Raw genomic sequence first — 25,629 nt, forward strand, 5'->3', positions numbered from 1 at the left:
ACTGCGAATAATTATAGCGATTTTGTCTCGTCAGTTTCTCTGTATGCTCACCAGTAGTCTTATAAGGAAGAATTTCCATTATGATCGATTCCCACTCGGCGATCATTTTGTTCAAGGTACGTTCTGTGGCGTACTCCTTCGCTGCAGTGTCAGCGACAGTCTTCACCAATTCCTCGAACTCGTGAATACCGAGTACCAAGAGATTTTTGAATGTTATGATCGGCGTAAGTGTCATTTGTATCCCCGTTTGGGCGCTCAGTTGTTCGAAGTGACGGTCCTTCATTCCTGGTTCTCGAAGGGCTTGTATCAGAGGGATATAAGGTTTAAATTCGTCGATTTGGTCCTTTATGGTTGTTGCTATCGCTTGCACCTCTGTTCAATAGACAATACAAATTCTCAGAGTGTCTTATACGTTTCAATAATTTAATCAAACCATGTCAACCTACGTGGCTGTTCCTGGAACGTCCTGATAGATCGAGTGATTATTCGGTACATATCGATAACGAGGGAGTCTACCTGACTGCCGTCGACGTGGATCAGAGGATTGTCCATCCACACCTCGTGCCATCTGAGCCAGTCTGCGTATAACAATTACACCTCGTTGTAAAACAATTAATTACATAGCTATACGTGAGTCTACATCCTCGAAGAGACTCGAAGGTATTCTATATAAACGAGGAACACCCTGCACATTACATTGGAAGTGCCATTATCGAGATTTCATTCGATTGCATTGGAAGAGAATCTCGTTGAGAACAGGAAGCTGTGAATAGACTACAATAGATATTGGTTCACAGTTTAACGCTTCGATGCTTGCCTGAAGCGGTGACCCATAAACTCCTGTACGACTCGAATTCCCTTATTAGTTTGTGCAAATGCTCAAAGGGGACGACTTTCATTCCGAACAACTTTTGTCGTTGGTTGAGCAGCAGTCCCGTCTCGCGACAATCCATCATCGCTTTCCAAACGCGCTTAACGTCGAGCGCTGTCTCGTGCACCCTGTTGATGTCCGATTGAAGAGCAATGTTCTGAACGTTGCCCACCAGAGTGTCTATCCTCTCGAGAAGGAGGACCTCGTCCTGCACTTGAATTTTGTAGAACTTCTCCTGTTCCTCGACGAATCGTTCGTTAGTTTCCTTGATCTGAACGTTAAATGTATATATTGTAAAAAAAACATGAAAAGAGGTCGACATGATGCTTGTTCACCTGCAATTGTATCTGTAGAGGAGATCCAATAGCCTCCCATTTCGCCTCGAAGTCCTCGTCCGACAAGTTCCACCAGAAGCTATCCAGAACGTCGAAGTCGAACTTCAACGTGTCCATTCTGCCCTCCAGATCCTGCACCCGAAGCGGTATGGTCTCCATCCACTCGCGCATCTCGAATATGTGCTCGATACTCTGCGGCACCTCGTTCAATTTAATCCTGATTTCTCTATAGTCATCCAGAATTTTATCAATCTCTGTGCGTAACCTTTCTGTGAGCATCGCGAGCAACCCCGTAGAACAATCGTGGCGTTTCTGAGTGAGAACGTGCCTCAAGGGTCGTACGTTCACGTAGAATGGACCGATGATGATGCTTTTAGGTATAGTAACCTCAATATTATGTTTTAACGAGATCTGCGTCGCTATCGCTTCCTTTATGTCCGCCGTTGTGAGATCTTCCTCTTTCTTGAACTCGCTGCGCAGTATAATAGAATTTAATACAATGCTGCGGAACAATCGAGTTAGAACGCCATAAAGGATGGAATATTCAAGAGTGTATTGGAGTATAAGGAATCCGATTTGGTACTTACTCGATGTAATTGGTAATGTCGAGATTGAAGAGATCCAGAAATTTATGATATTTCCTCGCATAGGCTCTCAATGGTATGGCGGACTTTTGATAAGCCAACTTCAAGCTGTCGCGAACGTCGCAAACGTGCTCCTCGAGCAAACCAACGGAGCTCAAGAAAAGATCGACTGGGAACTTGAGCTCGAGAAGTAGGAAGGGATGCACTTGACGAACTTGATGGCACATGGTGAGCGCGTTGTCGTACAACGATATAATCGTTTCCTTGATAGAAACGAAAAAGTGTTATGTGCTGGAAAAACTCTCGAGTTTATTTCGAATCGAACAGAAAAATGTTGATTTCACGAAGAACTTCGAAAATGTCACGGTAACAACGTGTACTTACTACGAATTCGTTGGGATTCGTTGAATAGAATACCTCGCGATCGTTCATTTGAATCTCTATCGCGAAGATAGGCTTGAACCTAGATTGAAATTGACTTTCGACGAGATTCTTCCCCCACTCGAAGGATTCGTCTACGTCTAACACACACAATGCAGGACTCTCTAGACTCTCCCTGTACGACAGGATAGAATTCTCCACGAGAATCCGAAGTGCATGCTTCTCAGATTCCAAAAAACGTAATGCACGAACATAATATGTTTATTCATCCCTGATGTTTTTAGCTCCACTACAATTTCATTGATTTGTACACACCTGCATACGCAGAGTGCCAAGATTCATGAAACGGTTTAACTTCATCATGTCATAGACACCGTGAACTTTTTGTTCAAGATTGAACCAACCCTTCCCAACGTCCCTTAAACACAATCTCACGGATTGCGATATTTTTTCCAGCCACGGCTCTCTCAGATACTTGATGACGGTTGTAATGGCCAAGGTTTGGATATCCTCAAATTCTTCCAGCTGCATGAATTTCCCCAAGTTGGAAGCAAAGAGATTCATGCTAGACACGTGGATGCATTCTGCCACAACGCAGGCCATCGCTTCGTACACTTCTCTCAGCACGTACAGCGTAATCCAATGAGTGAACTTCTTTGTTTCCTAAATGAAAATTATTATATACATTATTCGCTATTGTACTTTATCAAAAGTTCTTCACATTTTAAGCCACGTAGGAGCAATTGTCCAAGCATAATTAACGAGCGAAAAGATCACCGTGAAGTTTTCCATGCTCGTATCGATTTTTCCTTTTTCTGGCGCCGCTTCCGTCTCGACGCAGGGAGTCCACGTGATGAATTTAAACATTTCAGGATTTCGTTCTATCATTTGCCTCCACATGAGATCGCACATTGTACGCTGGTAATCCAGACAGATCTCGTCCATCAGCTGAAACACACGGTAATTAACGAGCGATGTACAGTGTGGCTCTAAAACTCGATGTAAAAACACAGAGAAATTTGACAATATATTTTCAAGGTTGAGTTAATCCTTGTGGCACGCGAATTTATACAAGAAATGTCTACGCACTGCCGATTTTTTCTTTCTCTTGAAATGACTACGTATCACTGTTAGGCGAATGATGGTTTCCTTTTGTTCTTCGTTCAAAATCTGCATACCGTCCATCTGCATGCAGTCCAAATAGAAATTGTACCTGTAGAAACATTTTCTGTATATTTTCATATACTCTGTATAAGGATCAGCGTTGCAGTTATTACTTTATGGATGCCTCTGCGATTCGTCTGTTTTCGATAGCCACGGCAACTCTCTTGGCAAAAATCCTAGGGTTCTCAGCATAAAATCGGATGTAGATTCTTGGTATGAAATACTTCCGCTTTCTTCCATCCAGAGTGAGCACCGTCCACAGTTTCTTCTTATAATCATAATTGGTGACTGCAGCGTTGTGCCAAGAAAATAGGTGCACCGTCAGGTCGTCTATATGTTGAAATCTCTCGTCTTCCTCCTGAAATCTTGGAACAAATACCGTGGCTGGCAATGGATACCGTTCCCCATCGATGACGCCAAGATTTATCCAATCCTCGATTGTTCTGCTCATGTACGTGGAAAATGAATGCTTAAATTACCACGAGGAAAGTCTTGATTCAATCTGTTCGATTATTTCGCTACACCGTGGGGTGGTGATCTAGATTTCGAGCGTATTCGAAACTTCCATCGATCCCCTACCTGCAGTCGTATTCCTCGTCGTCGAAGATCTCCAATGGAAGGATATGGGTGGTGGCGAACAAGCCATAAATTTCTTCTGTGGACAGCAGCGGCGAAATAGCGGAAGGAGGCAGCATTTCCTTTGGCGTGACGTTCACCTCGTTCAAAGCGTCCTCGATTTTCAAATTTCGGTATAATCTGCGCCGTCTCTCCATCTCAACGTTTCTCGGCAATCGTTTTGGCACCACGTTCCTCTCCATTTGCACTTTGGGCGCGAACGTTGTCGCGGGAAACGTCTTGTGGATAGAATCAATTTTTCAATTTAAACAGTGGCAGAAACGTTCGTTCAGGGTTCTATTCGATTCATTGTTGTGACGATTCTATCCGTATTTTTAAACAAATTTATATAATATTCATGTATATACGTATATATTATCTCCTGCTCACGATTGATCGATCCTCGGGGAAGCTCATCCATCTCTTAGCTTCGCCGAGGAGCTTGTAAGTATTTTCGTCGTTTAATTGTTGCACGCGAGCACTGTGATGTTCGGTGGAAACTTGCCAAGCAAGTTTGGTTCTTCTGGGTGCAGTGGTTAACAGAACTACTTCTGGTCTCACGGGATGTTCCGCGGTGCCTGTATATTATACGTTTACTTACAGAAATCTTGTACTATTAATAATTTCATACAGATATTGCTTTACTTTTACTTGATTACTTACCAGTGACGATTTCGGAATAGTAACCGCGTTTCTTTAGCTCTGGTTTATCCATATTTATAATTTTACACACAACTTATGTACATATGAACCTAAGTACAAAGAAACAACAATTCCTTAACCTTTCCGACATGTACTCCAGATGTGACATTAACCATTTTCAGCAACTAATATTCTTATTAAACAAAATAACACTTTAGCGGGAATATTAATTTCATTTTTGAATGAATACCATTTTTTGCAGGAAACTCCAATCAAGTGGCGCCATCGGTGGGAAAACGCCCAAGTTTGTCCTCGAATAGTTCCTACTGTCAACGCTAGATGAGGCCATTTGTTTGTTTTAATAAAAAAATATAGAATGAAGGGTTGAGAAATAATTCTCATTCGTATTTTAATATTACAATGCTTGTTCACTAATTTGTTATTGGATATAACAAAAAAATGTACGAATACTTATCTCGCCATCTAATGGCAATAATGGAAATTAACTTTACTACAAACTTGGGCCTTTTTCCATCGATGGCGCCACTGATTAACAAACACTTTGCGTCATCTAACAGCTACAATGGGAACTAATTTGACTACAAACTTTGGCGTTTTCCCACCGATGGCCCCACTGAACCAGTATTAGTGTAGTTTAGTGATTGGATGCTTCTAGGGAGAAGAATAATCTAAGAATACTTTGTATTTGTACATCCTTTATTGTGCTATTACCAATATTACGAGCAGTTTTGTAAAATGAAAGCTCTGCAAACGGTTCTCTAACCGTTTGTTAAGTCTATTCACGTTCCATCCCGACGGATCCGCTACTGTTCGTCCCTGGGCTAATCGGCGCGTCGATACAGCGGACCAATGAGGTTATGATCACGTGAACCTCAAGCAAGCAGTAGTGTTTTCGTCCGCTCCATCTTTCCAGTTAAACATACAGCAAGTCAGACGGTACATACCGTCCGTTAATAGCGCATCATTTACTCGGTCTTCGCATGTAAAGCTTCAGAGTCGAAAGATCGTCTTTATCTGTAAGTATAAACTTAGTTCGCGTCGTCGACTATAAGGATTTATTTCTCGGTAGAGAGCAATTGCATCGGATTATTCTGTAGAAAACTCTCCTTAAACTTTCGCTGGAAATGTAAACTAATCACAGCGCATGTGTTGTGATCAGGAAAAAGCGAGGGTAAGCGACAAAACCTTCGGGTCTTACCCGATGTAAAACCTCGTCGCTTCATCCTCTTCGGGGTCAGTACACATTTTTAACACTCTACTGTTTTTAAATCAGCTTCTTCCTCGTGTTGGCAAATAAAACATGGAACCGTTACATATATTAAAAGTTCAAAACATTTTTAAACGTTGCGTCTTTCGCATGAATAAAGTTAAAAATCAACTTTCAGTTACTGTAAATCAAATACTATGTCCAGTACGGAAACTGCCGACGAAATTGATACTAATGATTTCACTTTGGGTCCCCCTAATAAAAGAATTAAAAAGACGCACCTATCCGTCGAGGAAAAACAGTTGATTCTGAACATATATAAGAGTTTGATTCAAGAGAATTCGACCATGTTAATAACAGATATCGTTCAGAAAGCTGCAACCATTGCAGGTAATGATTCAAGAAGAATAATTTTAATTACCGTGGAAAGAGTTCCGTGAGCGAATGCGATACATTTGAATGAACGGGTTCATTGATTTGGGTCACTTTTGCCGCGTAATCGATCTTTTTCAAATTTTATTAAACGATGAAGATATTAATTGCGTTCTTTGAATGTGCCTAAGATTTGATAAAAAATTGATTTTAGTGGCAAAAATGGCCCTGAAACGTGTGAAAGTGTTTCATTTAATACGAAAAATCGTGTTTTCACGCTGATGATAATTACAGGGGTGTGTAAGTCTACCGTGTATAGGGTTCTTCGAGAATACAAACGAACACGCACGTTATCGATTCCCAAAGAGAAAAGGACTTATGATAGGACTATCGATGCGATAGACGATTTAGACAAAAACGCGATACGGCGGAAGGTGCACGAGTTCTATCTGAAAAACGAAATTCCTACTGCCGACAAAGTACTGAAAGTTGTGAATGATGACAACGATGTGCCTAACGTTAATAGAACGATTTTGTATAAATTATTGAAAATATTGAATTTTCAACACGCTCGTAGAGGGCGAAGTAGCATGTTGTTCGACAGAGAGGAAATTGTAGTGTGGAGGAGAGAGTACCTGAGAAAAATAAAAACCTATAGGAACGACGGACGCAAGATATATTATTTGGACGAAACTTGGATAAACGCTGACCGTACAAGGCAACATGTTGTGAAAGTTGAGACCATTAGTCCCTCGATGCAAGCTACTTCATCGGGACTATACACAGGCGTGAAAAATTCCTCTAGCACGGGAAAACGACTTATCGTTTGTCATATCGGTAGCAGAGACGGTTTTGTGCCTGGGGGGATGTGGGCTTTCGAGTCGAAAATGTCTGGTGATTTCCAGGAAGAAATAACCCATGACTCTTTTGAAAACTGGTTTTTAAAGATTCTGCCAAAATTAGAAAAACATTCCGTAATCGTCTTGGATGACGCTCACTACCATTGCAGAAAGGTTGAAAAAATCCCAACCACTGCTACTAAAATAGAAACTATTAAAAGCTGGCTAGTATCGAAGAATATTCAATTTGACGAGAATTTATTGAAAGCCGAGTTGCTCGCGATAGTAAATACATTAAGAAGTAAATACGATGCCTATGTCATAGACGAATTGGCAAGAAGAAGCGGTAAAACTGTGCTTCGACTGCCGCCTTATCACTGCGAGTTAAATCCGATCGAATTGATTTGGACGGAAATTAAAAGTTACGTAGCATCGTATAGTAACACCGCTAAATTTAACGATATTCAACATTTGGTCGTAGAGGCAGCGAATTCGATAAGTTTAAAAAAGTGGAAACATGCTGTCCAACATGTTGAAGAAAAAGTAGAGACAATGATGTGGGAACTAGACAATATTATTGAAAACAATACAGAACCTATTATCATTAACATAAACGAGGACAGCTCGTCGTCAGATTATTCAGATTAATCTGTTTCATTTCAACAATATTTTGCTCAAGTATTGTTGTTTCGTATATTGTCGATTTTGTAAATATATTTTTATTTTTAATAGTTAATGCGAAAATTGTAAATATTCTTATCAATGAATAACGTGTAAAATTGTGAAATAATATATATTGCTACACAGACTAATGTAATATATTTATTTAGCGAATATCAATGCCCCTGCATCAGATGTATAAGATAGACAAATCATTCCCAGTACTGTACTGGGTTACAATATCTTCCTTTATCTACTTTAAAACCCACTTCACACAAGACAATTGTTGAAGATATAAGATTAGAGGATAACTCTAACCTACGTCAGGAGACTGTTCTATACTATATTAATTCCTTTTGAAATGTAATTTGTTACTTTTTGTGTGACTATCGTTGCTATATTGAAAATTTCAGATATTGAACTGAATACCTTGGAATATGCTTCTAATATAAAGACTGTACAATAGGAGCTAAACACTCTTCCACATAGAACCTCGTTATGAACTTTGTGTATCCTCCAATTTGTATCGTTTTAACCAACATCCGGAATGGAATGATCCGAAAGAAGTTCCGTGTGGTGCTGCCATCTGGATTTGAATATAGAATGTACGTAAGTACACATTTCCATGAAAGCATCGAGTAGTATAACAAAGGCAAAACTTTAAACATTAAAGGTTTAGTCAAGTTAGAGACGGTAAAAGTCAAGGTAGAAGAAAGTAAAAGTAAATACTGCGTTAACGTGGAGGAAAGATTAACTGCACGTACCTTAGTATTGGCACCCTGGCCCCGTGACTACTGGCTACGTTACTGTCGATCCGCCATTTTAAAAAGGCCAGGGGTCTGTTACCGACGCGCAGTAGGTTACCATCTGCCTATCGTTCAGTCTGTGTCGAGAACTGCTCGGCAGAAATGGTCGTGGTAGGTACTACCCTCTATAGTGAGTTAGGGAAACGGGGGGTTGCGCGAGTGTATTCGTCGCGACGTTAGGCGATCAGCTGTGCGCTGTTCGTGGCGGACATTCCTCGTGCGGTGTGGTGTCGGACGCCAGGAAGTTTCAGCAACAACGGAGAACACAGCCAGTCGAGTAACGCGTAACGAAGCACCGAACCGAGCGGAAAGCGTGAACGCGCGCGAGGTTACGCGGTGGCGGCGATAAATCGGTAGTATTTTCGGGGCGAAGGGGGGGGAGGGCACAAGTGAGGCATGACGGGAACAGGTGACAATAGAGCTTCGCCATGTTAGATTTCACGAGATCGCGAAACGTGCGCCGCTGCTGCTGCTGCTGGTGCTAGTGGAGAGAGAGAGAATTTATTTTGTTTTCTCGACTCTCGTGCTACTTTCCTCGGCGGTGATCCAACTGAAAATCATCCAAGCTGGATAGGTTACCCGAGTATCTCCGCGATACCGTGGACTGGTTTATGGGGTAAGTTTTTTTTTTCTGTATCATGAGCAAAATTATTCCACGCGCGATCCGCCGCGAATTTTCCTCCCTCCGAGAAAACCGAATTCACGTTCGCGATGTGTCGCAGAGGGGAGGGAAAGAAAAAGGAACTATTAACCTCGTTGTCCGTCGAACGGCCTAACCTCCCTGTCGAGGTTGACGCTCTCGGTAAAATCGCGTGTCCTCTCGCTTATTCTGTGAGAAAGTAATCCCCGTGTGCCGTCGTTTCGATGCGAAAAATTCAACAGCTCCGCGCGCAATGACAACCCAGAAATTTCGTCCGCCACTGTCACGAAATAACGCGTGTTATATAGAATCGCTGTTCCGACACAAAGTGTTTCGCAACGTGCACCATCGGTCGCATTTTCGCGATAACCAGTGACAACGACAATGACAGCGTCGATTACACTCGTCGATAAGGTTAGAAGACCCAACGTAAGTCGAGAATATCGATATTGCTGTACGAAAGGACAACATCGAACGAAAAAGTTCGGGAAAAAAAGTCTTTACGTGTGCTTGTTCAGCGCCGAGAAGTTACGTTATCTTGATTGGATTTCTTATTTCCAACCTTTTATCGTTCGATACGTAGGAGAGGAAGCGTATATCGTTTGCTTCGGACGACTTACGTAAACGTGAATCGCGCGCGACTTTCCATAAAACCGATAACGTTTATTCGATGAAGAAAATTTTGCTCATCTCTATACGTTATATATTTGTTCCACGATTTCCCTGTCGATATTTTTGATAGTGTTTTATCAGCGTTCAATAAGTCGTTACTTAAGATAGAAAGTAGTTAGACAGTTGGAGTAAGGTAGTGTATGGTCATTGTTCTTTTTAGGTTGTCCGTAGAAATAGAAATGTGGGTACGTGTATGTCCTAGATCCAAAAATATATCATATCGCTTTTCTTTATTCTTTCTCTATTTAATGTACTATGACACGTGCACGTATTTATCGTGCTGGTTTTGGAGTCGGTATGGTACCCGATACATGTTGTTCTTTACGATAAAGTATGATGTGGTATAAAAATGTAGTGCATTGTTTATTTTAAGTTAGATTTTTTGTACTGTAACCGTATACCGGAATATTTTCACGAATGTGTCTACGTTTTAGCGATAAAATGATCTCTTATCGTCGCCTAATGCGAAATACCCTTAAATAGAACGGTGTTGATCAATCGTGACGTGATATATACATGCTGGGTGTTCCATTTAAGGTGACCACTCCAAATATGTATCTCCGTTGCCTTCAATGATGTGAAAAAATGTTCTTATAAATTGATAACAGTTTGTGGTCTACTTTTTGCGGTTACAGTTAAAAACGTATGGTTTGTCGCACCGCAACGATGGAATATGGAACTAACTGTGTTAGTATCTTAATAAAGACGATGTAGCGATATTCTAATATGTGAACAATTATCATGCTTAATTTTTGTTATTGGAGTATTGTTATACTCGGAAAGCATGAATAATTTTGTAATGTATTCTTTGAAATAGTTTCCTGTGAAGTGACGTGTTAGCACTATATAACGGGTGGTCCTAATTGTGTTTGATGCTTCTAATGATGACGAAATACTAATCGATAAGAAAATAAGGTCAATAATGTTTTTACTAAAACTGTAACTTCTATTTTTGAAAGCAAACTCCGAAACTAAGAGTTACTTTGGATGAGCTTCCTTGTGTGATATCTTAGAATTTGGATCCTCCAGCTAGTTCCTGTGGCGTGACTTTCAAAATGAAGGTCACGTTAGACCATACCTCTAAATAAGAGAGATAAAAGCTGGTCAATATTTCTAATTACAACATCGAGTGACTGGCATTATCGATTCCAGCGAACAGAAGGAGAAACTCGTGGGGAAGTGTGCTCCAATCTGGTAAATGTTAACGCGAAACGATAATAGGTGAATTGCGTAGGATCAGTAACGATTCAAGGACCTTCACGTTTGCGCACGATCGCGATCCTATTGTTCCTCGAATGTCGCCGGGATAAAAATAAAAGGAAACGAAATCGACACAATGGAAAAGTATCTTCTATACACCGCTGGGCACGTTTGTTCTGGTTGTACGACGTTTCCCCTTTTTCCTACTTCGATCGCGGACCACGTGCACGTGATGTAAACAGGGATTTAAAGAAACGAAACCAGTTTTTTTTTATCCTCCTTTCCCTTCCGTCTTCGAGACGTACTTGTGCTTAGAATTTTATTTCCTAATTTCCATTTCTAGACAGAGTAGATGAAATGTTTTAGAAGATTTTGTACGAAATTGGAGAGTTGTTACTGATCAAAGCAAAAATGTATGTTCCTTTCGCTCTTTTCTGAAATAAAGCAAATTATACTAATATATTTTGCGGTATACAAATAGGTATATTTAATATTGATCGTCCTCAGTTACTATCGTATGCAAGACGTATTCCTTGGAGAACCGGTATACATATGCATACATATTTATTTTCACGTAGAGGTCGATGAGTAATTGTTCCAATGATACTAGACGTACTTAAATAACGATGCAAGTCATGCTAATGGTGATATTCTTATTCCTGTATTAATCGAATACAATTTTGCCATTCCATGTTCTTAAGACGAAAGCAAAGGTCGGCTAATTCCGACCTGGCAATTCGTTCCTCGATCGTAAAAGATAGGGGGGCTAGAGACGTTGTTCTCCAAGAGAGAGATCTCTCGAGCAAAACAAAAGACAATGGTTCGGTGACTGGCCGGTCGGCTTGTATACGTGTCCGTCGTGTACTCTTGAAAACACTTCCACCTACTATGTGTGTTTGCACACCGAGCAACAAGGAAAGTGAGCAGTGGTGGTCGCTGGCTCGAAACCGAGCGCCATGATGACTCACGCTGGTCTTTCATAGCTGGCGATCGGTTTGCCACGGTGAATCACTAGCGAATCCTTCGCTCGCCAAAACTGTTTGGACACCCTGTCGTTTCGGCGCGACGTGAGACCATTAATAATCGCTGTTCCATCGGTAGGTTAACTTGAATTTATCGAGCAACTTTGATCTCTGGAAACCTGAATTCGGTCCTCGGGTACCAGCAGTCTATTTCGAAGACGGTGAATTTTTAAACGCGAGCCTACCCTAGATCGCCATATGCGTAGTTATTTATTTCATTGCTGACGGTTATTCAAAAATATTTTTCACGTGGTACGTAATACTATATTATATTTCTGAGGAGGCCTCCAAACATTGCAATAAAACACATTTTGAGTACTTCATTTATCGACAATAAAAACTAAAAACCGAGATGGATGATTAAATAAAATTATCCGTGGTTACAGTTTATTCGCGGCAATGGTTATCAGATAAACATTGGGAACGTCAAAACAAAACCGGTCGTGGCGCATTGTACTTTAAATCCACGGCCGACGATGTATATTGCCTGCGTAGATAAAACGGTTTTATCAACGGTTTTCGCGATAACAGTTTTCGCCGACAATACGGGTTACATAGAGTATACATGCAGCTGTTCGTGTGGGTTGTCGCTTATCCACAGACACGCTTATCGCGTAATATCGTCTTATGCGCCGTGCTTCTGACAAAGAAGGCTTTTTTTTACCCTTCCGAAACGACGTTTTAAACAAAATCCCAACAGCCTCGTATAATTCAAAAGCATTCAGTCAAAAGGTTGAAAACATCAAATATTTATTACAATTACTCAAGAGTTAAATTCCATTTAACTAAGAGGAAACCACGCAGAGTCTAACCAAATCACCGTTGCGGAGTAAAAGAATATTAGTCTTCCCCGGTTGAAAAAGACAGAGGACAAACGCTGATTGCCTAAGAGAAACGCGGAGTAGGTGGTCGCTGACGTAATTAACAAGTTTTTCTGGTAGCCGGGTGCGCCACGGGAATGTAATTTATGACGAAGTGCGACTCAGCACGTGAACTTTTTGCTTACCGTTCTAACAACCAAGTCAGGTACCGATGATAACCCAGAAGAACCATTTGCTAAGTGAAATGATCATGAAGGTAAGTGTATGACAAGTTCGCCAAGTTCTTCAATGACTTACCAGCAGTTGACCGCATCGTGTTGGGTTACCCAATTTAGTTGAAGCAGTCATTGGCCGTTCAAGGTCACCTCAACCACCGCGCATCCGATACTGTCGTAACTCTTACCTTTTAATCATTAATTACCAGAGCGCGCATGTTTACGGACTTACAAGTCGAAACATGGTCGAAATGTATGAGAAAACGCGCAAATGCAAAAGTATAGAAAATATCATTTTGTTATCCATTTTATTTTCATGGCGCATAAACTGTTGCCGTAACACGAGGGGTGTCATTGACGCAAACAACGTTGTTGCGCAATGTTTGGAGCAAATTCGATTACGATTCTTGCCTTTATACGGAATCGAAGTGAACAAGTTCTCGTTAAGCTCCGCTAACCGTAGGATTGCGTTAATCTGTTGAGATCGATGTCGACATCTTCTGTTCTTCTTCTTTTCCTAGTTGTTGAAGTGTATCAGAAAATATTGCATCTATTCAGTTTTATGCTCTATGGCTACATACAGGAATGCTTATCTTTTTATCCAGTCCCTTGATAGCAATGTGAACCTGTCAGCTTTCAGAACCGTCAATCCCGTCGCGATTTGAACGATTCACCGCGAGTTTACATCGTTACGCACCCGTGACTTGATTAATATTGATATTTATCTCGTTGCCGGCAACGGGATAACCGAATTGGCTCCCGACAGCGCGTCTCGCGTTTCACGTTCCATATCTCCTTCGTCCCTTTGGCTCCCTGATCGTGGCTATCGACGATACTGCAGAGGTTCCGCGTAATTCATTTGGCAGAATTTTTATCGATAACCGATATGTCCTGCGGACTAATTTGCCTCTTTTCTCTTCTCTTTTATCAACGTTTCTTCCAACGAAACGCCTTTTTTTTTTTTTTATCGGGCTTCGTTCGTCCATTGCCCGTTTCTTTCTTTTTTTTCTTTTTCGAAGAACCACCATTGAAGCTTTCTTTAACTTTGGTCGGGTTCCGTCGAGACTCTTGTTCAACTTTCTTGTCCTACATTCTCGGTCTTCTGATACTTTGCGAGAAAATAAATCCTGATACTCTTGGTGCGTTGGAATCTCTCGACTGTGTGCGCCAAGCTACATTTGTAGATTTACAAAACCACTCACATTGGATTGCATGCTAAAATATCGCGGGTAAGATTAAATAAATTAAACGATACACAAATGCATTCATTACATTAATCTTTAAAAGAATCGCTGACCTTTGGATAACATCGATCGATAATCACTTCCCTGGCGTTTGTCATTTAAATCAACCGCTGCTTCAGAGAATTACAAAGAGTGTCTCGTCGCAAGAGAAGTTCCTTGAGATTGGGACTCGTTAAGGACGGTTTATTTCTCACTTATGTCATGCATTACGAAACATAATAATATCATGCATCGATTGACCTTAACCTTTAGTATTTTACGCGCGAAGCCCGTGAACCAGTTGCGCCCACTTCTTCGCGCAGAAAATATATACATATACCGCGATAATGCACGTATGCACCATCCAGTAACGCGAGACACGGTGCACGTTATTCAAAAACAAAGTTACTTAGTTTCACCCTACTTAGAACTATGTAACTGTATACGAGAATGAATTAAAACAAATAAACTACTTTATTTCCGCAGCTCTGCATCATGGTTTAAGATGAAACACACTGTTTCACTATTTCCAATAATATTCTACCCTGTTACGCGCGACCCGTGGCATTATTATTCAGCAAATTCAAAATTATTCATGTAATTCAATGTTGGTTGCATAACTCTTGGAAATTTCCTGAACGAGGATCTAAAACCAAAGGTCGAAACGTTGAGAATGGAAACACGGTTGTAATTATTCTGGGAAGCCAAATAAAATGTTTTTCTTTGCATACCGTAGTATCAGCGTCTCTCATACCCAAGACTATATCAAATGTAAATGATAGTATGTTCAAATCTCCGTGGCTTAATCTTCGTTTAGACTTCCTCCCTGAGGTCCTTAGTCTACAATATCATAAAAATTAATTGGATATTTTTGTTACACGTTTAGGTCTTCGGTTAGTATCGAAAAATGATGTGAACCATCGAGGTTGACCGATAACAAACAATCGTCAGCTGTTGTCGTTTATCAGTCCACCACTGGATACCGGAAATTGAAGAGAAAGGATGATGAGAGTATTCTTACGTAACCGAGGATGGTCGAAACCGATTTACACGTCGAATGTCTGTTGACTTAGACATCCTATAGAACGAAAAAAACAAGTACCATTACATCAGCAGCTGCCAGCAGTTAACAGGCAAAAAATAATCGACCGTTTCGAATTGGAAGACGTAGTAACGCGTGGACTGATGTGTTTGTCTTGTACCTAGCCTTTCAAAGCGTGTAATAAGACGTGTAGTACTATGTCCCGTCTTTGTCGTCGCTCCTGTCACAAACTCAGACACGAATCACGTAGTATTATTTATATAACCGGAATGATTAAATGTAATCAATTTGCGACGTGTAAATTTTTGTAAACAAACGGTCCTAATGTTTGTTAAACGCGTTTGTTCGCGGCATCGAAAGGTGAAGTAACCTATTTTCGGCGACGACGCACGAAATTCCAATAATTCATCAGTCTTCCTAGAATCGATCCGACGATTCGTCCACAGCCTTCCGTTCGAGCTTCGTTAGGTGCACCCACATTGCCCGCGACCCTGAGGAACAGGTACCACGATCCCGTCCCGTGGAAGTTGAGGAGAAAGAACTTGTTCGGTTTCGCCGAGCGCTAGCTTCTCTTGGTAATTACATTAAACCGACAGAGAGGCGAGCAGAGCGGCGCGGGAAAGCTGGAGAAAACGTTCACGAGCAGAACAAAGACGGAAACAAAAGTACCATCCTCAGGGAGGAAGCCCCTTTTGTGCACGGATTCTCTCTTCGTCGCACGAGCACGCCTCCTATATTCACCTGCGTCTTCTCTCTCTGTCTAGCGCAGCCTTCGACGCACGAACTTCCATCTTTGGCTAGGCTCACCTCGTCAGTTGTCCATCAAAAAAGTCGCTAGTTCATCTATCTAGTATCTTACTATATATTTATAGCGTCCATTTCCAACCTCATCTACTCCAAATGATTTTGGAGCAATCTTTATCCTTTTGCGCTTTCAATCTTTGCGCTTGTACACTTCCTACTTTAATTCTATCCCCTCCGAGACATCTTCTTCTTGTTACTCCTCATTCTTTCCTATGATTTTAATTTGCTAATCTGTGATACCATACCTTGTCCCTGTCATGATGTCTGTTTTCCTTCAAATTTTCATTTTTGCCAATAAAGGGCTGCTCCAACTCGCGCATAGATAAGATGTACATCGATACGTATTTTTTTTTAACACCATGTCGCGTAATTCAAACACTAAGAAAACCACATTTCGTATGAAATCAACCTGATACTATCTCAGACAATATTTTACTCAGACTCACAACGGAGTCCCTTCTGACATCAATTTGGACTGTTGGCGCGAAACGCGTTTCTTCGCCTCCGTTTTTCCTCTTTCCTCTCGGTTCTTTTTTGCCCCCCTCGTTTCTCCGTCCCTTCCCTCGTCCCTCCCTACCGCGGGAATTCCCCCTCCTCGGTGTTGGCGCGATCCGCGAGTAGCTTTCTCCGTTTATCGTTGGCGACGGCCCGATAGCCGATAGCGACCGCGGCGCTGGTACCTGGCGAACGCCTGGAGAACGCCGCGACGTCAGTCTGTGTTCCGTTGCTGACTGGCTGTGTGTTTCCGTCGATCTAGTGTCGCGACTCCTGGCGTTTTCCCCTCTTCCCTCCGCCTCAGCCTCTTTCTTATTCTCTTCCCCCGTATTTTGTTCTCTTCTTTTGATTTTCGTTCGAATTCCCCCACCTCGCAGTTCGTTGGCCGGCGTTCCCTTTCTTCGGTGTTTCCTTTCCCTACGTTTTGGTCGCGAGTTGGTTCAGTGTCGGTTCGATGTTCGGCTTGGGAAGCAGGAAGGTGCTTAAGTACTCGGCCATCGACACGTCTCTCTCTATCGACGTCGAGGACACAGTCACGTGCTTCTGCAGGTCAGTGAGAGTTCTATAGTTGGAGAGCCAAGAAGGATGCCTCTGGCGAGCGATGGGATCAACCTGTTCCCCCCTCCCTCCCCCCCCCCCCCTCCGTCATCATCCGACTAGAATCTTCTTTCGCAGGGTGCTTGATTACTGATTAGATTTTGATGTTAGGATTCTTGAAACTTTGGAATTGAAGGAACCTAACCAAACTTAGAATACAGTCTGTTGACTTCTTTAGAATTTTCTTTTTTAAGGGTAAATTTTTACCCTTGAGAAGCCTTTCTAAAAACTATTTACGTTATCAGAATCACTCCAACATTACTGTTTAATTATGAAGTTGTGGAACTTTTCTCATTCAGAGACATTCTTCTCAGATAGCAACGGTGTGTACCTAGCGTCCATATTGCGCTCTGTACATGTTCTTGTTCAGGAATCCTCAAGCGAGTGGGTGGTGATTCGGTTCGCTCAGACCCCATGATGGAATCTGTCCAACAGAACAATTCGATACCTCGCGTAATCAACAGGTGATCGAGTTGTTCCGAGTGACTCGTACCAATGGGAAGTGGCTCGTTATGATACGAATCTCCTAATCGGTGGTATTTTTATATCACTCTAACACTATTATTATTTTCACACATCTTTATTACTGCTACACTTACAGTCAGGCTATCTCAGTTGTATCGGGATAGGAGATCAACTCGGAATGATTTCAATTCCATTCGAATCCTATCTCGATTCACGTGCGATGTTCTGACCTACTGCGTGAATACTACAATCGAATTAAGCTCAATTGGCCGCTCAAGGTCACTCCCCACTTCTGCGCCTGGCGTCAAATATAATTTGTATCGGGTCAAATTCCTTGTTTTTCTGTTCGAGGCACAGTGCTGGTGTAGGTTAACTAAAGTTAAATGAAAATAGACCTAAAATTTCAATTTCTTTATGGAAGCTCGAGTCAATCGACTAGAGTGCCAGGAACGCGAGAGCACTTTTTCTTTGGATTCTTCAGTTCCTTGAGATACAGGAAGCATTTACGTGCCAAGAAAAAAGGTGGCGAACATTCTGCTGTTGGAGTTGCGCCTCGAGGCTAATGATGAGTAATTACTCGATCCAAAAAAAAAGACTGTTCACGTTACGCGAATAGCGGTTAAAATCGTTGCCTGAACGCTGGTATATCAGTGCAGTAGTTGCACTTTGTACCCATACTAGTAATAAAGAGCGTCCAAGGTGACGATGTGAATTAAATAGCTTTTTTAATTCGAATAATAGGTCACGAATAAAACCGAAGAATAAAAACGAAGAAACATACAAAATAAAATAATTTTTTATTCGTTCATCGTCAAGTATTTCATTCTGAAATATCAACTCTACTTTTGTTTAGTAAAACGGTTGTTTGTCTCGCTGGCTCTATTTGAAATTAAGATAAGTGTTTTGCCCATTGCTGACGCCAGGATTGTTTGAGCTAGGCGATAACAAGCAAGCGAGAAAACGTTTTTGACGCGTCGACGCGAAATGAGACACGTGCAAACAATTGGCTGGAGCGAAGCGAATTAGACTCTTATCAGCGGTGGTATTCAGCATTAGGGCCCTTTTAAATGTCACGAATCGAATGGGTTCGAATTAAAGTAATTTAGATATATATACACCTGTGTTTCATAGATCCTAAGTGGATATTCTTCGATCAATTCCACATCTGCTTGTCTTGTGCGGGCCAGGAAGTATTATTTTTAGACACGATTTCGAAACGACTGATTCAAGAAATATCTCGTTGTAAATTTTCACGATCTACGGAGTGTTTCTTGGAACGGTATTGTGCTAAATGAACGTTATCTAGAGACAAGCAAGATAAAACTCAAAGAACTTTACCATTAGCATGCATTGGAGCGGAACAGCGATAGACGTATTCGCGGAACGTCGTTCCAATCCCAAGAGTTATCTTTATTTTCGTAGGCTGTTTAGTTTCCGAAATGCTTTTGTAAACAAGAACTTGGTAACTCTTTGTATTTGCTAACTCTGATTACACTCGAATACCTAGCGAGCTATTAAGAAGAGAAGACACCTTGGACGCGTGTAAATTATAGTTGAAAGCTTTCATATATGAAATATTCTATAAAGCAAAAATGTGCAACATTATCTGCGAAGATAATTTTATCCTTATACAAGAAAACAATTTGAACAGGCGTGTAGATATATTTGTGTCGTCGATAAAAACGAAGAACAGTGTACCTTTCCATTGGGTATGATTTTTTAATTTTTTTTAGTCGACAATTCAACGCATCATTGTTAATGATACACTTGAAGTGTGTAAGACGAATAATGTACATGTAACAGTTATCTCTAATTCTCAATGAGAGAGGAGGAGTTCAGAAACCAATATTTCCTATTGCAGGAAGACAGGCTGCCTAAAGCCACGTCGACCTTGACTTTGGCTAACTTAGTAACTTAATTAGATAGACCCTCGGCTATCTCTGTAGCTTAATTATAGGCACGTAGCAAACGGCCGGGTTATAGCATAATAAGCTAAAATTAGAAACCAAGAACCAACGCATCCCGTCATCAGTTTCTTCCATAGCTACAATGACGTCGACGCTAACAGATGACTCTAACAAGAGCATCATTTTCATAGCAGACAATTGTTTAAAATATCTCACAAACTAATTCCAAATATTATTTCGAAAAACGACGCTTCCCTGTAGACACAAAGACGGGCAAAGTTAAGATACAAGTTGTATCCAAAGTTAAGATACAAGGCTGTACAAGAACCCTAGATTAAAATGGTCCCGGAGAATGAAATCGTTAGGGTCTTTCAGGCCCCCCAGTTTGCTTCATTTGCACCGCGATACGTTCAATTTCGATGCAGCGTGTCGTGCTGCACGCGGTTCCGCGACCACCAAGGCTCGTCTCTCTCTCTTCTGGTTACACGTGTATGTGTTTGACATAATAACTTGGCGGATGTGTGACGTGTCGGTCCGAAGCACGTGCCCGTGGTCGTCGCTGTGCGTGGAACACGGCGAAGCGTACTGAGGCTGACCGCGCGTGCGGCTTTCGAAGCTTACGTCAACGATGCCCGTACATTGCTGCGGCTTCATGCTTCGCGTGTCTCTGAACTTTCTACGTGCTGATTCCCCGTTTTTCCCCGCTAGTCTCGCGAGATCGTTTTCAACGGAGCCGCCACGAGCGTTAAATATTTCAAACGATTCCTGTAAAATGTTCCTGAAAATCAAAGGACGATTTACTAGAAATTGTTAATTGTTTAGGCTTTGGACTCTTTGATCTGAAGTTCTCTTCGTGGGACACATGTTTACAATCGTATTTACTTAACCCTTTGAATGCTAGGACCGAAGTCAGACTACTACATTGACTTGTATTTAATTATCACCTACGTTTAGTACTAATGAATCGTTAAATTTATTCTGCGCAAGGGCCTTACCTTCCACTGATCGAACAAACAGTCGACGATGTGCTTATTCAAAATTGCATAAAACCGACGTATCCGATTCTGAACGAGTTCATCCCGTGGCGATCGAACGGATAACAAATTTTTATCCGCGGGTCGCCGGTCAATATTTGCGCAGCAATTATATTCCGGTGAAAATTCAATTTCGTCGACGCTATCTACACCGATGTCCAGATTGGAACCGCGTCGTGTATTAATTTTGGCTTCCGTCTCTTATTATGGGGGCGTGATGTTTCAACGAACAGGGCTGCACGGAAATCAAACATTGATTTAACCTTAATGCCCACGCCGCAACCGTCCCGGAACAGACTAGCGGAAAACGGGGTAAACATTGGCGACGTTTTGCGTCGATACCCCGTTATTATTGGACGTCGCGACGCTCGTCTTTCGGATGCCTTTTCGCTTATAAAAACGTACTACTTATTTCAAGAGCACGCCAAGGTTGACCCCAATTTAGAAATGTTGAACAAAAGTGTGCTCGTCGAACAAAAAAAAAAAAAAAAAATGTTTATTACGTAGATAGGGTTCAATAAACCGTTTCGCGTGAAGGATGGTAAACAGGCTACGATCACCAAGTGTCAGGTCGACATTGAGGAATCAGGGTTTCCGCATACCGACCTTGATTACCCTTAACACAGAACAAGCTAGAGGGAGAGAGAGGTCGTATTCGTGGCTGTTTGCGTGGCCCAGTTTCATTCGTTAGTCTTCCGTGCGCTTTCAACGGCTACGATCACTTTCGCGGAATATCCTCCTCGATTACCAGCGAATCGATCACTTCGGAAATACCAGCGGCTGAAAGGAATTCCAGAGTCATATCATCCCCTGACGAGGAAATGTTGCCCTTGAAATAGCTGCTCGATGCCGTGTGACGCGATGGAATATGAAATCGGATTCGCGGGCTATAACAATCCCCTGGTGACCTTGGATCGCAATGAGTATTACGTAAAATATTGCTTTCGATCGAGGACTTTTGAAGGCCGGTTTGTTTGTCCACTGTAGCAGGAATTAGAATCCATTGAATCTTCCTTGTACCATTCGTTTTGTTTTTATGGAGGCTTCAACAAGGTGAGATCGTCGCTGTGCAATTTAAATTTCACCTTGACGTAGACCTCCTCGATAAAAGAACACGATGTTCAAAATTACGATATATATCGCATTTTCTACTCGAAAGACACTCACCGTTAGCGTCAGGATTTTTATTAACTAGACCGTTTCTACTATCTTTTACGCAGTCTGGAAGTGGATGGAAGTAATTACATTAGACGGTAGTTAATTATTTCAATTCCCTCTCGTAACTTGCAAGAAATTTCGCAGGTTTGATGGCGTCGACGCTGGAGAAGAAGTCGGATATAAAATGGTGGTCCTTCGCCTCATCACGCGAACAGGTAAAAAGGAGTACTTCGCTTAATTAACCGTTTCGCCTACATTTCGAAGTAAATTTTAACCAAGAAAACGAACAACTTGTACCCCTGGTAATGGTCTCAGTCCTGAAAATTTCAGTTCCCCTTTTGACACGAACTTCTCGTGCTCTAACAAACACCGCTACGTACCGGAAATGCATTTTTGTTTGCGGTACAAAGGAGGCGACGATCTGAAAAACACCTTGAGGGATTTTAACGCTGCTTAAGAAGCTTCTCCGACGATCTTTTGTACACATTCTTATCTTTTGTTTTTTCCGCTTCTTTGTTACTCGCGACAGTTTTTGCGAACCTCTGAATAGAATACTCGACTAATAAGAGGCGGAGGAGCAGAAGTGCGCGACGATTCAAATTTATATCAAGTTCCTCGATTGAATTTTTCCTAAAATTAATTGATATCGAGTTCTTGTATGTAGTCTCGCGTCTTACGTCGTGAAAATTGTCTTTGTTAGAGCTAGATATACTCGGACCTTTCTACTTTTTCCGCAAAGAGACGTCCTCATGAAACCTTTCGTGGCGTTCTAAGTGTGTTCCTCGAGACGAAAAATGGCGGTAGCGCGAAACCAACGTAACACGAGCCGATTAATGGACTTCCGCTCCTTTTGGAGAAAGGAAACCTTCTTCGACGCAAGGGAGCGATATAAGGGGTGCAAACGGTGTATATATGTCATGTACAAGAAGGACACGTCGATCGAAGATGGAACTGGATGGAAATGGATGTTTTAAACGAAGTTACTAAAGAAGGAATTTATACGAGCGAATGCGTATCATTTCATTTAAACTCTTAATGAGAAATCGCTATAGTTTGCATATCAAGACCGAGGATACTGCACCCTGGTGCTTCCTAACCGTCCACGTCATTCGCCAACTCCTCATCGAAAGCAGGGGGTCCTTGGTCGTCCAATGGAACGCTTTTGCTAATGTTGTTGCAGAACGGGGTCGAAGATGGCATAGGGGCAACTAATGGCTGCGATCGTCTACGGGGGATGAGCGAGTAAACAAAACGTAGGAACAGTTCGTCGCGAAAGCAAGCGACCCGACGCCACGGCGAGGCGCCTCTCGGGCGCCGTTCATCCATCGATCGCATCCTTCTCTGTAATCCTGCCGGTCTGAGTAGAACGACAGAGGCTGGCGCCAATCTCCGAACCACCGGCTCCTCCTCTACACCTCTCCTTCCCTGCACCGGGAAATGCTCGATTGTCTGGATAATTACGTAGTTAAGACCTCCTCCGGTTGCCTTCGTTCCGACAGAAACCAGTACCCAGGTCTTCCCATAGAATCTAGATGGTCAGCGTCCTACGACGTGTTTGGCCTATCTGCCTATCACCATAAATGATTTGGTCTGGTGAGACATTTGGTTACTTGACATGACTTATCATAGAGACTTTCATGATGAGAGATTTAGAAGAGTTTTTCTTAGACGAGAACGGTTACTGTTTGTATCGTGTAATCAGTAATAGTTCCCCCAGAGGGGAAATCCGAGTGCAAAGGAGTATAGATCTCTGGGCATAGTTGCTGGACCGTTAATGAGAAGATGACTGCTACGAGGTGAGATTAAAAATTGTGCTAATTGTACTAGCACTCGCTGGAAGTAACAAAAGTTTCCCAGAACGTGTTGCAAATCCATCTTCTGGGAATTGTAGCGTATCATCGAAGTGTGCCCTCGCGAAGAGCGCGGTCGATGATTCAACTGGAGAGGCCGAAGTTTTCCACTGCGCGCGTGAAGCATCGCGAAGGTGGGCGTTGATAAATCGGGCTCCGAAGATGCTTCGCGGGTCGAGAAGTGGGGGACAGAAGGTGTGTGGATCTCGAAGTAGGAAGACCGGGAGCCGCGGGCAGAATCGCGGGGGCAGAGCGGGATATTGATTGTCGCAGAGTTGGAGTGGCAGCAGAGGGGCAGGCCAGTCAGCTGACTCGAGTTTGCCAGCTCACAGCTGATCCGACACACGGCGTAGCGCGTCGCGGCGCAACTACCGTCGCATTGCTGCCCTCGCGCCCCTCCCTGCACCCTTCGCCCTTCGCTGTGCGTCCATTCTGTTCCGCAACTTTGCTCTACCCGCGTTTCCCAATTTTCCCTCCGTTCTCTCTGCACGGACCCCACTCTTCCGCAAAGTATTACGCGACCTTATGAATTATGCTGGCCCCTCGTGCTATACAGAGTGTGTCTCGTAAATTCATCCCGATACTCGATGCCGTGTGGATTCCACGAAGGGGAAGAAATGGACCAGACGCAACGTTCGAGGCTGCTCGCGTCGGTGTGTTTATTTTTGTTGGAATTGCTTGCTTGCCACGGAAATTTAAATCGTATTAGGTTGATTCAGAGATACCTTCTGTTTCTTACGATTTATTTCCAAATTGTTTAATACTAAAATGTTCGATGAAACATACCAGAGGACTGAAAATCGTAATACTGTAACGGAATGAAAATTGAGCAACGCTCGAAAGGAGCTTTTATCGCGTAATTTTAATTTTCGCGACGGGTTCGAATCGACTTTGCAATTATGAAATAACATTTGAACCAACTGTGCACGGAGTAGTCAATATTCCATTATCCCCGATCGTCGCGATTTCAACAAACAATGATGTATATCGGCGTAACGTGGGTGGACATCGTTATGCTCCCTCGTAATAAATTAAAACGCCACGTGATCAATAAACATATTCTCTCGCGTGTTTCATTGTTGCTTATCTAGGCTCTACTAATATGCACGCTGCCTGACCGATAATAAATTACTTTTAATTCTACCCATCTGTCGCATCGTGACGGTACGTGCTTCGTTCATACTTATCACGCGTTAGATACCTGTCTGCCAGCTTTGTACTCTGCTTTAATTAAAGGTAATACAGTTTTCCTCGAAACATCAGGTGTTACCGATTATTTATTTCAAGTAATCGACTTAGTCTCACTTCAATCTGCAGGGCTTAAAATTTATACATAGAAAGGTACTGATAGCAGCAACAAGAGCGTGGAAATAAACAGTGGAGATTATTAGGAACGGGCTGAGTGACGCTAGTTTCAATCAGTTCGTAGCCAGCGCGTCGACGCCTCGAATCTTTTGTCCGCATCCAACGTATTTCCCTATCCTACGTATTTTCCCATCGCGCTTCGTTGCCTCGGCAGCCTCGTCCTGTTTGTCGTTGCAATAACGTGTTCTACGTAGCTTTGTCGCGTGCATGTAGGTATTTGTACGTCATTCCTAGTCCTGGGTGCTTCTCCGCTCTTCCTTCCCCAATCTCTGCGATACAAAGGGGAACGCAATGTACAGGGGTCGCAGTAATTCCAACGATAACAGTCGGTGTCATAATTCCATCCCAACGGTGTCACGTCGATACCGTCACGGCAAATGGGACATTTTATATTCGCAATCAAATTTTCGACGGCTGTGCGCACTCCGCTTGGAAAATTTTGCTTTGTTTGTGTTTGTTACGTGTAGAAATTAATTCCTTGCTTTTCAATTCAATTATCACTCAAGCTTCAAGAAAGAAAAAACAAGAGAATAAATTTGTACACTTAATAAATTAATGAATATTAACCACAGAAACTTTCGTTTGGGGCACAGGTTTTGAAATTGCCAGTATGTCTGCGTTG

The 25,629-nt window shown here is 42.2% G+C and overlaps 4 protein-coding genes and 2 long non-coding RNA genes across 10 annotated transcripts in view; 2 read left to right on the forward strand and 4 right to left on the reverse strand.

The window, feature by feature from the left end:
* The window catches only part of LOC128885565 (dynein axonemal heavy chain 1-like), a 77,819-nt gene extending 74,736 nt beyond the window's left edge, over positions 1 to 3,083 (reverse strand). The window contains exons 1-8 of the mRNA XM_054139664.1: positions 2,949 to 3,083; positions 2,487 to 2,834; positions 2,175 to 2,390; positions 1,794 to 2,053; positions 1,207 to 1,708; positions 818 to 1,142; positions 447 to 578; positions 52 to 372 (exon numbers count right to left, since the gene is read on the reverse strand). Of these exons, the coding sequence (XP_053995639.1) occupies positions 52 to 372; positions 447 to 578; positions 818 to 1,142; positions 1,207 to 1,708; positions 1,794 to 2,053; positions 2,175 to 2,390; positions 2,487 to 2,834; positions 2,949 to 3,083 (2,239 nt within the window). The remainder of the gene's footprint in view (positions 1 to 51; positions 373 to 446; positions 579 to 817; positions 1,143 to 1,206; positions 1,709 to 1,793; positions 2,054 to 2,174; positions 2,391 to 2,486; positions 2,835 to 2,948) is intronic.
* Positions 3,084 to 3,215: 132 nt separating this feature from the next.
* LOC128885567 (dynein axonemal heavy chain 1-like) lies at positions 3,216 to 4,153 on the reverse strand. The gene is made up of 3 exons (XM_054139665.1): positions 3,915 to 4,153; positions 3,449 to 3,778; positions 3,216 to 3,384 (listed from the first exon to the last, which is right to left on the reverse strand). Exons 1-3 carry the CDS (start codon positions 4,151 to 4,153, stop codon positions 3,216 to 3,218), a joined length of 738 nt encoding a protein of 245 aa, XP_053995640.1.
* Positions 4,154 to 5,245: 1,092 nt separating this feature from the next.
* On the reverse strand, positions 5,246 to 8,608 carry LOC128885368 (uncharacterized). 2 transcript variants are annotated; one of them, XR_008459600.1, is made up of 3 exons: positions 8,456 to 8,608; positions 8,121 to 8,277; positions 5,246 to 5,627 (listed from the first exon to the last, which is right to left on the reverse strand). It is a non-coding gene; the product is annotated as an uncharacterized LOC128885368 (long non-coding RNA). The 2 variants fall into 2 exon arrangements; XR_008459599.1 differs by lacking the exon at positions 5,246 to 5,627 and having other exon boundaries at positions 7,826 to 8,277.
* Positions 5,500 to 7,839, forward strand: LOC128885358 (uncharacterized). Its single transcript, XM_054139358.1, has 4 exons — positions 5,500 to 5,629; positions 5,773 to 5,846; positions 5,999 to 6,210; positions 6,487 to 7,839. Exons 3-4 carry the CDS (start codon positions 6,018 to 6,020, stop codon positions 7,677 to 7,679), a joined length of 1,386 nt encoding a protein of 461 aa, XP_053995333.1. The 5' UTR covers positions 5,500 to 5,629; positions 5,773 to 5,846; positions 5,999 to 6,017; the 3' UTR covers positions 7,680 to 7,839.
* A 6-nt stretch (positions 8,609 to 8,614) lies between the features above and the next one.
* The window catches only part of LOC128885360 (MOB kinase activator-like 2), a 35,561-nt gene continuing 18,546 nt past the window's right edge, over positions 8,615 to 25,629 (forward strand). Inside the window, exons 1-2 of one of the 4 annotated variants that reach the window (XM_054139372.1) lie at positions 8,940 to 9,113; positions 21,937 to 22,007. In XM_054139372.1, the coding sequence (XP_053995347.1) occupies positions 21,942 to 22,007 (66 nt within the window). In that variant the 5' untranslated portion in view covers positions 8,940 to 9,113; positions 21,937 to 21,941. Of the gene's footprint in view, positions 9,114 to 16,879; positions 17,181 to 21,936; positions 22,008 to 25,629 lie in introns of those variants that run through there. The other 3 variants (XM_054139362.1, XM_054139371.1, XM_054139370.1) reach the window with 3 other exon arrangements.
* LOC128885367 (uncharacterized) lies at positions 13,350 to 15,072 on the reverse strand. Its single transcript, XR_008459598.1, has 3 exons — positions 15,022 to 15,072; positions 14,365 to 14,936; positions 13,350 to 14,282 (listed from the first exon to the last, which is right to left on the reverse strand). It is a non-coding gene; the product is annotated as an uncharacterized LOC128885367 (long non-coding RNA).

Source organism: Hylaeus anthracinus, unplaced genomic scaffold (genome assembly GCF_026225885.1).
Source record: "Hylaeus anthracinus isolate JK02 unplaced genomic scaffold, UHH_iyHylAnth1.0_haploid 11981, whole genome shotgun sequence".
Classification (NCBI taxonomy): Eukaryota; Metazoa; Arthropoda; class Insecta; order Hymenoptera; family Colletidae; genus Hylaeus; species Hylaeus anthracinus.

Excerpts from the sequence above, each read along its gene's own strand:
- LOC128885567 (XM_054139665.1), bottom strand. The coding sequence starts at position 4,153 with ATGGAGAGGAACGTGGTGCCAAAACGATTGCCGAGAAACGTTGAGATG. Across the intron at positions 3,779-3,914 it reads GACGAGGAATACGACTGCAG|AACAATCGAGGATTGGATAA; the intron begins GTAGGGGATCGA and ends GTACATGAGCAG. Across the intron at positions 3,385-3,448 it reads ATCGCAGAGGCATCCATAAA|GTACAATTTCTATTTGGACT; the intron begins GTAATAACTGCA and ends ATGTTTCTACAG.
- LOC128885358 (XM_054139358.1), top strand. The coding sequence starts at position 6,018 with ATGTCCAGTACGGAAACTGCCGACGAAATTGATACTAATGATTTCACT. Across the intron at positions 6,211-6,486 it reads GAAAGCTGCAACCATTGCAG|GGGTGTGTAAGTCTACCGTG; the intron begins GTAATGATTCAA and ends TGATAATTACAG.